The 12,402-nt window shown below is 33.7% G+C and overlaps 1 protein-coding gene across 2 annotated transcripts in view; it reads right to left on the reverse strand.

Annotated features, from left to right (window-relative positions):
- Positions 1-11,435, reverse strand: part of LOC128992821 (scoloptoxin SSD14-like) — a 36,033-nt gene extending 24,598 nt beyond the window's left edge. The window contains exon 1 of one of the 2 annotated variants that reach the window (XM_054416565.1): positions 11,345-11,435. In XM_054416565.1, coding sequence (XP_054272540.1) covers positions 11,345-11,400 — 56 coding nt within the window. In that variant the 5' untranslated portion in view covers positions 11,401-11,435. Of the gene's footprint in view, positions 1-2,795; positions 2,930-11,344 lie in introns of those variants that run through there. The other variant, XM_054416577.1, reaches the window with a different exon arrangement.
- Positions 11,436-12,402: the final 967 nt, after the last annotated feature.

Consider the following 12,402-nt stretch of genomic DNA (forward strand, 5'->3'; position numbering starts at 1 on the left):
CATTGTTGTGATAAGATAATATTTGACTTTGTTAGCAGCTGATGAACGTGATCAGGTGTGTCAACAGAAACAACTGCGCAGTTCTACCAACCACACCCAGTTTTGAAACTGTAAAATGAATCATATTTACACTCCATGAAAAACAATAAAACAATAAACCACAGATTGGCGTATCTCTTGTTTCGTTATTGGAAACTTTCCAGGGTAAAATTTCTTGGATAAGAAAAATTGTGAAATCCTTTCCATTTGAGCAATTATGGAGATTAAAAATTTATGAGAAATGAGCTATAAAGTTTAGTGAAGAAGTATCCATGATATAATCATAAAGAAGCAAACTCTTGTGTTGTTTTCTTAATAGAGTTTGGGGTAAATGTGCTATGAGAAGAAGCTTAAGAAAGTTTAATATGTAAATAATTAACTGGTTTTTTTACCTATTCATATTTGATTTTTGAAAAAAAAAACAACCATTAAAGACTTCTATGAATACATTGGTAAAAACATGCATTTTCCATGTTCACCCAATGATTACACCAGCCTCCAGCCAAATAGGAGGAATCTTTATAATATATTTTTGTCCTTTCAAGCCGAACAAGAATTTAAAATGTTTACTTTGCTAAACACATATAAATCATTTGAGCCATTGCATGACACATGATGATGCATACTTAATCTGAAATGAACTCAAGTAAAATTAATCACCCCAAACAATAATTAGGTCCAAAATATAAATTTTTGTTCAATTTAAAAATGATTTCTAATTGTATTTGACTTTTATGAAATAAGTATATACTGTAATGGGTAGCGGATTGTTTCATTCTACGGTAGACCCAGACGAGGCCGAGTTTATAAGTCCTTGAAAGAAACCTCTGAACATGACCTCATATTAACTACTTGCCTTGTACTCTCTTTGTTGTTCTTTGTTCGGTAGTCTTGATTGGTTATTTAACAACTTTGGTAATATAAAACTAAAATTGTAAGTAACAATGCTCCACGTTTTGACATGTTAGTTTAAAAAGCTTAAAAATGCTAAAAGTGTAGATACTAATAAATAGGTATAAACAAAATCGTCAAAGAAGAGTTTTTGTAAGTAAAGGTTGGTATAACTCGTTACAGTTAATTGTTACTTTCATGTTAGTTTATATCCAAGCCTCAAGCCTTAAGGGCTCAGAAAAGAAAAAAAATGTTAGTTTATGTTCCTAGATTCAAATAATAATGAACAATCGTTGAATATATTTCTTATAATTCGCTGAGTTTATAACTTGTTTGACACATTATTCTTTGCAAACCAATTTTGAAGATATCCAATCAATTTTAAAATATAGGGCATATTAATTTAAAAAAATATTTTCTCTCTTAAAAAAATAAAAAATGAGAAAAATGCGGTAATAAACAGAGGTGCAACGGTCTCAGTGAGTTTTTTCACCGCGCCTGTAACTAACTGATGCAAACACCAACGCATGTGTGTACTGCAAGTCAAAGCAACTATTTAAAGGCGCCTATTTCTTTTCTGCGTAATTATGCATTCTAAATAATGACCACTGTCGCTTCCTAAAAAGTGTTCCTATCTATTTGTTGTATGTTAGTAATAGATTAAGGAAACCAAGGATTTGCATTTTTTATCGTAAAACATTTTAAGGAATTTTTTATTTCAATTTAATCTCGCTATTAATAACTGTATTAGAAAACCAGTAAGAAAATCAGTCCCAGGTCTAGTTCTTACCATGAGACCTACGGTAATAGCTTATCCTCTATATGGTAATTTTGCTACTACAGTGTTTACAAAATCACGAAATGTACTTCCAATTCAAAATCAATGGTTACACAGACATTAATAGGCGCCTGCAAAAATCAAAGGCAGTCTGCCTTTTGTACAGTACTGCGATTACGTAGGCTAATATGAAGGCGCGAATATTTATATTCATGATGATAATTAAATCTTAGGGATGTATTCACACAAATAAATAAGTAATGTGGTGTAATTATGTTAAGAATCTGTAAAATATGATGACAAATGTTGGAAGATTTAGGGTATTTGAAATGGTTACAAATAAATGCGATTGTGTGGGCAAACAAAATCTGTTCTGTAAAAACAAATATCTGTTCGACTCTTGTAGTTTCCATTTTTATAATTAGTAAAATAATAAGTTTTGTAAAATTTATCCATGCATCTATATGCGTTATTTTCGTCCACACTGTAAACTCCATCTTATTTCTTTACACAATAATATTTTAGTAGGCCCTAACGATATATGATTGTACTGTATAGGTTTTTTGGAAATTTAAGTTTGTTATTTATTTAATTACTGTTAACGTATGAATTTCAGATCGGACAAAAATATGTTCATTGCGCCGTAAAGAGTTAGGCTACACCAAAAGTATGTTTGGACCAATCCCGTTACACCCCTACCTCTGTTTTTGGTTTTATTTAGATAAAAATTTTATTTATTTAAAAATTTTGTTTAGTATCATATTAAAGGTAAGATAAAACCTAATTGGGTTCGGTTGCGTAAGGTTAGTTTAAAGCTAAATCATAAAACCTAACGTAAAACCTAAATTGTATAATGTTACAAACAAATTGGATTGTGGTCGACCTTTTTCGTATAAGAAAAAATATTTGTAATTTTTTCATTTGTAGTTTATCCTGCTAAAATGCAAGCTGATAGAATTGTTTCCGAATCCAATGTGGTGAAAACATAATAAAGATTTAACCGAACCTCTTAAATTTTAACTAATGCAAATAAAATTGCTTTTCAGCATGTCCGAGTGAACCCTATCCCACCGACCACACGACCAACCTCTCTCCCGGTTCCTCCGCTTCCACCGGGATCTCCGGGGGTTCCTGCGGGATAGTCTGGACTTCCACTTCCCGGGAGATCTTCCTCAACCTCCTACGTCTCGTTCCCGGGCGTCCACGGGCCGAGAACCTAAGGACCGCCATACGAGCCGGCGCTGCCCCATCACTGAACCACTAAACTTTTCCCTAAAACGGGATATTTCGTGCGTCCGAGGGATAAATTAGGAACGAGGAATGGTTTGCGAATGCAAAAAAAACCGATTGGTATCGGATTTCCTATTGATTTTTCTCGTAGAACGTGTTAATTAGTGGTCAATTAACAAAAAGAGTTGTTTTAACGAGGGGAAATGCGCATTTAAAGACATGTTTGGGTAAAATGGGATTTTTAATTTTGATGAAGGGATAAATAGGGATTTTCACTACTATGTGTGGGATCACGTGGGATACATCTATTGTAACGTGCTTGCGTTCGGTCAATACACCGCCCACCACCCACTAAATGCTGCCAACCTTACGTCACGTACAACCTATATATAGTTAGTAAGGTTTTTATGATTTGTATACAATATTTGGAATATTAAAAAAAAAAAATTTAAAACATTTTAATTTTTTTCACACAGCCGATATTGACGTAGCGAATTACAAAAACCGTGGTGAATTAAAGGTTTACTTAAGCAAATAGACTTCCCAATACATTGTATGGCCTATTAAGATCTACGTAAAGAGAAGAAATCTACCCATATACCGAATATATACATACCGTCAACCGGTCTCTATGTAATGGATAAAAATGATAAATGTAATGGGGGAGATTTTACCATTGACTTTGGATACTGCAAAAATACGTTCCGTTCTATTGCAAAATATATTAGGTATGTGTGTTTTCCGTATTTGCCAACGCACGGGCATGTCGAGTAGTATGTCTTATTTTAAGGAAAAATCTTACAAAGCGTTTTAAGGTTTTAATTATCCTTTACTTTACCACAAGACAAACGGTAATGCTGATATTGTTCCAATTGATCGGTATATTTTAATAGTAAATGGACAAGAAATAAATAGAAGACGTCAACATATTCGAAAGCTATTATTTAACATACACTTTCCTCAAAATTGGCTATGCTTTCTCTATAAGAAAACCCTACAAGCGAGTGAAGCGAGTGCGATAAGTATTTTCCCGCAATCGTAACTACAGAAGTTAGTAATTCATTTGTATATGAACATTAACTACCATAGCTCGGGAAGCAACTCAAGTTATAATAATTCCGTTTTAATACCCGTTTTATGAACAATCCCACATACCTTTGTCTAGTATTTTATTTTATTTCTCGTGTTTCTTGAAATTGTCATGCAATATATATAGTCAATGAGAAAACACAGCAACAGAAACACGGCATTAACACGGAGTGAAAATATATTTTCTCGTAAGACCGTTAAAAATTTAAATGAACTTCTAGTAATGTTACAAAATAATACAGTTTGAATTACCCGCGGTTTTATTTTGCCTCGATGCACTACTCAGTGAGAGCGGAACTTCATACAGATAACGTTATAAGCATAAACACAAGGCGCTTACAGCGCGCCACTATCGGAATCCAGCGGAACTATTTGTCGGTAACGCAGTACAAACCACCTTAGAAAAATAGGAAAAATCAATATTTTCACGAAACTTTTGGGTTAACATGGTAAACAAAGTGGTTTTAAAAGGTTACATAACATAAAAAGTCCGAAATTTGAATTTATATAGTTTATTTGTAGTTTTTAAAAGATTGGTTCTCGCAGGAATGTGTGCACTCTCTAGTTGAATATATAGCTGGCTGTTTGCCTCAGCTAACGGGTGGACCGATGCTTCTAGGTGTCGAATGAGGCAACTCAAACCGTGAATTACATTAATGTACTCACCCCAAACTGTTGTTAATTAATTGATTATGATTCAAGTAATGATATAACCTACACCTCAGGAGCGGACTTTGTTCACCTTTTGCCATTTTAAACTCAAAAAAGGTATATTAACTTTCAATTGTACTTTTAGTGTATACTTGTAGTTTTTTGTGATTCTCCTTATTCAATTTTCCAAATCATTAAAACTAGTTTTAAAAGATGTCTTTTGTCGGATTAAACTGTAAACTAGGGCTAAGTTAAGTTTTTGCATTTTTCAAGTAAAATTTGTATTAATGTTTTGTGTGCGTGATTACTTGTCCAATCTGCAAAAAGTAATTATTATCAATAACTCAATAACTCGTTTATTGAACCAAGTAGACACAATTACATGTATAGGTTAGGTAAAAATAATATAATATGCATTGGAGTTGAACTTAAAATAATAAAATTAACTTAAACATACTTTTTACAAATCAATCCGTCTAAAGGAAAATTAAGATAAATAAGATTCTAGCCGTCAGTCAGGAAGTCACGGACGCTGTAGTAGCATTTATTTAATAGAAAAGATTTTAACTTTCTTTTGAATTTCAGATGGTCTGACTCTGCCTTTAGATGCGTTGGAAGGTGGTTAAAGATATTTACTGCATTGTAACGGAGATTTTTTTGAAAAAAGGTTGTACAGTGGACAGGGACTGGAAGATTATAAGAAGTTCTTAAATTGTAAGCATGGTTATGGGAATTGTTGAACTTGTCGATGTTTTGTTTTAGGAATGACAAGGTTTTGTAGATGTAAAGTGATGGAAACGTTAAGATGTTTGCAGTTTGAAAAAATGGTTTGCAGGTTTGTCGTCTTTTTAAAGGAAATATAGCTCTAATTGCCCGCTTCTGCAAAAAAACTTAATCAAAACTTAAAAGACAGTTCAAGGGTGTTCATTTCACTAATCTTACCAATAGACGATTAAATTAAAATTGATATAACAGATTGTATAAGTTCTTTGAAAAAAATAGGTAACAGTTAGTTAAATCTATTTATCCCTGCTTAGGTTATTTATCCCAGTATAAATAACGACTTATATTTTTAACAGTTTATAATCGGGAGTAACATAAATGATTTGGTTAGTAATTCGAAGAAATTATAATTATTGTAAATTTAGTAGCCTACTAACCTTGCAAATAAACATGACGAATTTAAAAACCAACTAGAAACCTTGTAAAAATTATATTTTTCGTATTTAAAAAGATCAAACAGGTGAACAAGGCATAAAACAAATATTTGTTATTGAAATAACCAGTAAATAATTTATGGTGTTTATGCAACAATTACTGGAATTTTACGATTACGTGTTCACTTACAGTCATAGCAATCAACAAATAATTATCTGAAATTAGATTATCTAGTTGCTAACGTAATTTAACCAGTGACTAATTCATCCATTGCATAGTAATCTAATGTCAACATTCTAAACTCTCCCTAATCTTTTGATAACAATTATTGCTAGATAATAAAATTTTCAGTAAACTTTCAGGATTCAACCAAGTTTGTTTTTACACGAGCTTAAAAATTACGTACGAAACTCATGATTACGTTTTCACATGCTGAAAATATTTTTTGGTCGAAGCGAAATAATGGTTTAAATTCGTGGTACCGGTACAATTAAAAGTTTAAAGTTAAAGATTAAAAGTTAAGATTAAAGATTAAAAGTTTAAAGATAAAAAAAACTGGTTTGTGTACATCTGTAAGATTAAATTCGCAGTAGAGTCTTATACATTTTTTTGTTAGCATTGTTATTGCTGAATTAAACTATTAATTTGCTGCCCATGATTAATCAGCTGTTTGTAATTAACATTGTTATCATTTAACAATCAAATATGACTATGATGGGGCTTGCCTCAATCAGTAATAACTGTTAACTATTTTAATTTTAGTTTAGTTTATGGACTTTTAATACGTTAATTAGGTAAATGTCGATTTTTAGTTACTAAAACCGTAGGAGTGTCCTTACCAAAATGTATATTGTAGTCAAACTAGCGTAGGAAATGACAATAAACCAAAATTGCAACACTTGGATGAGTTAGTTAAGCAGCAGTTTTAGGTACTGTACTTCAATCACATTTTTCACAATGTTGTAAAAACTGAAGCTTGTTTGGCTGTTTACAATGTTCTAAACACTCAAGATTGTCCACATGTCAGTCTAGAATATTTTAGCATACATTTACTCTATGGGAATACCATAGGATGCTTATGGTAAAAGAATAATAAACAAAATAACAATTAATTGTAGTTTTAAAATTTTCAAAATTTCGACCAACTGACCAGTATATAAACAAAGCCACCTACATCCACAGATTTTTGTTAGTTTCGTCGTAATTAAAAATTGACAACAGATAGAAATACTTGAATTCCAGTAGTTTATTGAGAATCTGTCAATTTTTAGCGAATTTCCCTATAGGGAAGTAGCTATTACCGTAGGTGGCACGGTAAGACCTGGACCCGGGACCGATTTACTTTTTCATTTTGATGTCCCCAGAGGCCAAAAACACCATTCGTTCAAATTTTTATATATCGGAATGATAATAAAAGAAGTTAAACGAAAATATATTATATAAATACCTCAGATAGGCAAAATCCTGCGCAACAACCATGTTCCAAACAAATACAATCAAAACAAACACAACAATGCATCCAAAGAAACATCAGCATAGTGGGCCGAGGGGCTAGGTCATAGCCCTTTATATAATGCCCTTCCAGAGGGGTCGGCCGTATTGAATAATCGTTCTAAATTGTGTCATAAGACAATGCTTGTGGCAAATTGTGACAGTTTGGCCAACTTATGCAACTGCATCGAGCACTTTTGACAGGGTAGTATTGAAGGGTCGTATGATATGGTATGACTATGAGCATAGACGAAAAGAATGGTTACTATAGGTTCTGGCGCACACCGCTGGGAGCGCCATGTTACTGCCTACGCGCTTTGTAACTACACGGCACTCCCAGCGGTGTGCGCCAGAACCTATAGTAACCATGGTAACCACTGCACGGCTGACAGTCTATATTTAATTCTTTTTGTAAATGCTATGAGACAACCTATTCTCTTGTAGATTTGTTACCCTATCTGAAGACAATTTTGAGGTTAGTTTTGTCTAGTTTATGGTATAGAGGGTGTATGTATTATGATGTATTCGTATTTTACAATACGAGAAGAAAGGTATAGAATTATCTAAATACCTATAATACAATAAAGGTTTTATCTGTAACATCCCCTTTTCCGCCGTTCTACTATCCGATTTTTACGATTGAGGTATCATTTTAATTCTTATGAGGTACCGGATGATTGAATGGTAACCAGAATGGTCGTTTCCTTAGGGTTTCGCCCCTTTAGCATTTAATTTATTCATGGAATTCACTTTTGAAAATCAAGTGATGCCGACCTACTTTCTTTATTACGGTTTAAATGTGAGCTGTGATTTAACATCAGACCCTTCAGTTAAATGTTTAACCACAGTCGTATTGTAGACGAGAGACAAAACAGTTTATGGATGTGGATTTTTGCACTCTTGTGGTGCATATCTAAAAAAAAATTATGTTGGTAGTGTTATTCACATAATAAATGCCTTACAAACATTATCTTTGGTAAACGAACATACTTTGGAATTGTTCTTCCTCGGCAACAAGTTTTAAACACTGTGCAATTTGCGCACGGGTGACTCCATTTACTATTAAAGTGTTTGACGTTTGTTTAGTTGTGTAGTCATTAACATTAATTAAAATAAGTCATAAATTTCAAGACATTGTGTGATAATGTTGACTACCTATTTTTATGTTTATATCATTCTAAAATTTGTAACGGTCTTTTTAGCCCTAAATAATAACCGATACCTTACAAATAACGTACAAATAATTGCTATATTACTCTATTATCTGTGGCTATAACCAGTTTTATGGTTAAAATTACGTATAACTAAGCTTGTGACACATTGCATTCACAGTACTTGGTACTATATCTTGTAAATACAACATTCTATATTGTACTTATTTTAGTATATTTTTTACTATGAATATCAGTGCAACATTCGTACAAGCAATTTTAAGTAATTCTACTTGAAACAATATTTTAATTTTTGTTCCTAAACAGTTACACTTCTGTATATATCAATTGAAATACACTCCATTGTCGTGTTAGACCCTGACAGACTTTGACCGATTATAAACGGGGTTTTTATACATTGCTATTTCTTTTTCGTGTAATTTCGTACACATGATGATCAGTTACGGCTGCCGACCATGATTCTTACAAGAGTAGCAAAATGAAGGTCATGATTAAATTATTGTGGTTAAAGAACCGGCAGATTTCTATTGCACTATTTGTGTGGACAATTTTTAGTGCGAGTGTGGTAAAAGATATGAAGAAATGACCCCTGGAAGATGACACACAAGCTGAAATGTTTAAAGGGCGAATATAAACTTTTACCTCAAGAAAGAAGACAACAAAATGAGGTAATTAATACAATTCAAGTTCTTGAATCTGGGATAACACAATGAATACAAATAAATTATGATAGGCTACAATGAGAAATCATAGGTGATCTTATACATTAGTCAACAAAAGAACCTAATGTCTAACGATTTGTGGTTTGTGGTTAGCGATTACAACCACAAAACCACAGCTGACAGACAAAAAGCTTAGATTTCTTAAGTTCATACTTTTGATCTCAGTTAGGTTCAGTTATAAAAATTCAAAATTCAAGTCCGGTTATATTTTAGTGTGAGCCAACTAAAGGTATTCTCAAACCTAGTTGTGCAAAGCAAATCTAGTGTGAAATAAGCATTTATCAGTTCTGATTGTTTACATTGAAATTTCAACGCATAGGTAAAAAGTGTGTGATTTTTTTCCACCCTGCAACTTGGAGACCTATCAACATTTACTTTGGCAACATCACCTCAGAACTTACAACTACGGGGGCCTATGGGGCGTAGCCCGAAGGTTACTCAGGGATTGGAATAGGCCTATTGTATTACTCCTAGACTTCATAGATATAGACCATCTTTATGCTTAATTTTGATCTATCAAAACAAGCCGATCTTTCCATTGTTTCCATTAACAGCTGTTTTACTCAACGTAACCAGAAAATCCACCTGTTTCTTTTAGCACTGACCATTATGTTCTAAAGTACTGTCCACTTCTAATACACTCTAAAACAATGTGGAATCTTGATGGTACAAAACCGTTTCATTCTTTACAGACCTCGTACAAACTAGACAAAAAACTATTGTTTCCAGCAAATTGCAGACCCTTAATTTTCTACGACTGAAAACAACAGCTTTTGCTGTTCTAGCTTAGCTAGTTATTATCTAGAATGACTGCTCGGTTTTTGTTCAAGCCGATTCAGTGAAACCGGTTTGATGGAATTCGCAAACTTCAATCTAGTTCGGCCAAACTGCTGATTGAAGAGTGATTTTGTTGCGTTACATATTCGAAAGCGCAGTAGGGCTAGTCTATAAAAGTTAGTTTTGGATCTTACCTGAAAAGGGAGATTTTGAAGAGGTATTCGATTAACCCATGCCTAAAGTTACAAAGGTTGAACTTTATTTTTGTATCTATTGTCAGTATTATCAAGTATACTTTTAAAAGAATTGGCACCACTCCATCAAGTAATACATTATCATTATGATTTTTTGTATTTCCCGTTTTGTACAGATTACGGTCAGATGAAAGAACAGGACCTCACCCCTGGGGACACGGGTTCAAATCCAACCAACTGCTAATAGTTTTCAGCTGTGAAATAGTGGTTATAAGCATATCTTTCAAGAAAAGAAACGAGATAAATCTCTAAGGTTAGGAGGGGTATTCTCCGTGTTTAAGATGTTTTCCATTTAAATTTAAAGCCAAACAATATTTTTTACGGATAAGTCAGAGGCACTGATAAAATTAGATCAAATAATGCTCTAAGGTTGCACTCCGTACAGAATATGTAAAATTTTATTTGAAACCCTGCATAATTCCGACTTTTTATTTACAAAAAAAACTGCTGCATCAATAGTAATACTTTATATGAACTAACTCGTTTGGAATACCACTTTAGTTATTTTAGGCTAGTTACGGTAATGGTGATTCTAAACTGTATTTGGCTACAATAGAGAAATTTGAAACCTTACATAATTTATAGTTTGATACCAACAATTTGTGTTATTTTCTCCCTTCTTGTCTATTACTGTATGCAATGCAAAACTCTAAAATGTTGACGAAAACAATACAGTAGGCATACTTTCTCCATATACTTTGTATAAGGTGAGAAAGTAAAAATCGTCTTTATTCATACCTTATCCAACCACCAACCGTATCCGTGGAACTCACCTACTTTTTGGGTGTTTATGAGTTTTAGTTTATCTAGTCTACAACGGGATTTCATGACATGCATCTGATTCTCATTACGTTTAACTAAGTCGTACATAATCAGTACGTTATAAATTATAATTGTGACAGGTTACAAGATAATTTTGACACACGATAATTTTGACGTTTCACACGATAATTCTTATACGACCCAATCAACACGTGTCCGTCCACATGGGCACAACACAAACAACACAGAGTACCCATCACCTTTCCAATTGTTTCGCACCCCATAATTTACCAGGGTTATCGTATACGATAATTTTGACCTCACACTCACCTTTGCAGGTATTCCTCGCCCACGGAGCTGTACCTAGGCCTGTCAGTCCTCGTCATCTCGTCAACCTACAATGACCGGAGTCTGATGAAGACTGCCGCGGCGCGTCGGCCACTAGCACCATGCTCTTATCTCGAGGTCAAGGTTGTAGGATAACGCGTTACTACAACTTGTATACAATGGCGTAAAATATCTTGAAAGTTAAAAGGTTGAATGAAAAAATCGGAGTATAGTTTTTGAGAAGTGTACCATAATTTGAATGGGGTGTAAGATAAATTTCGATCAAGTGTACGATAATTTTAGTACGGTGTACGGTAATTTTGATAAGGTACGATAATTGTATGAGATGCATGATAAATTTGATAGGATGGAGATGATTCAAGAGTTTTTAGATAACTTCCATCCTCTGGTAGGTTAGGAAGCAGTATTAGCTATTAAGAAGACATCCGATCCATATGCACCCAAAAAATGAAATTCTATATTAATCTTATTTTGTTGCTAATCGAAGAATTGAATGTTTGGTTCGGTTCCCTAAATCAGCTTTTGTTTGGAGATTCTATCATGTTCATGGGTGTCATTTGGGGGGGGGGGGTCAGGGGGGTTAGGCCCCCCTGGATCCTGGATTAGAGAAACAAATATTCCCCTACTAGCATATATTTAATAATTTTTCTGGACAAGCTAAGTCCCTCTTTTTGGTTTTTAAACTGCTAAATATTCCGGGGGAGGGCCCCCCGGACTTGCCCCCTCTTTAGTTGGGGGATATTCCATACCATGGCGTTTGCCCCCCCCCCCTCCCCCAAGGGTTTGGTTAATTGATGCCACTGATCATGTTATACATCCTTGTCCATAACACAATAATTGATTCTTTTGCTAAAGCTCGTTCTAAGCCATACTTTACTGGTTGAAATTCAATTGAGTTTTTATTAAAAAAAAAGGTTAGCCTTTACCTTGTGTCTCTCTTATTATTGAAGTTTGTTTCAAGGAATGTAATTGGTTTTCAATATTAATATCCCTAATTGAATTAAAGTAGCTCTACCTCTGTTAAGTGAGGTAGGTACACA

Source organism: Macrosteles quadrilineatus, unplaced genomic scaffold, assembly GCF_028750875.1.
Source record: "Macrosteles quadrilineatus isolate MER2022 unplaced genomic scaffold, UCM_ALF_1.0 Scaffold_1__1_contigs__length_201487025, whole genome shotgun sequence".
NCBI classification, from domain to species: Eukaryota; Metazoa; Arthropoda; class Insecta; order Hemiptera; family Cicadellidae; genus Macrosteles; species Macrosteles quadrilineatus.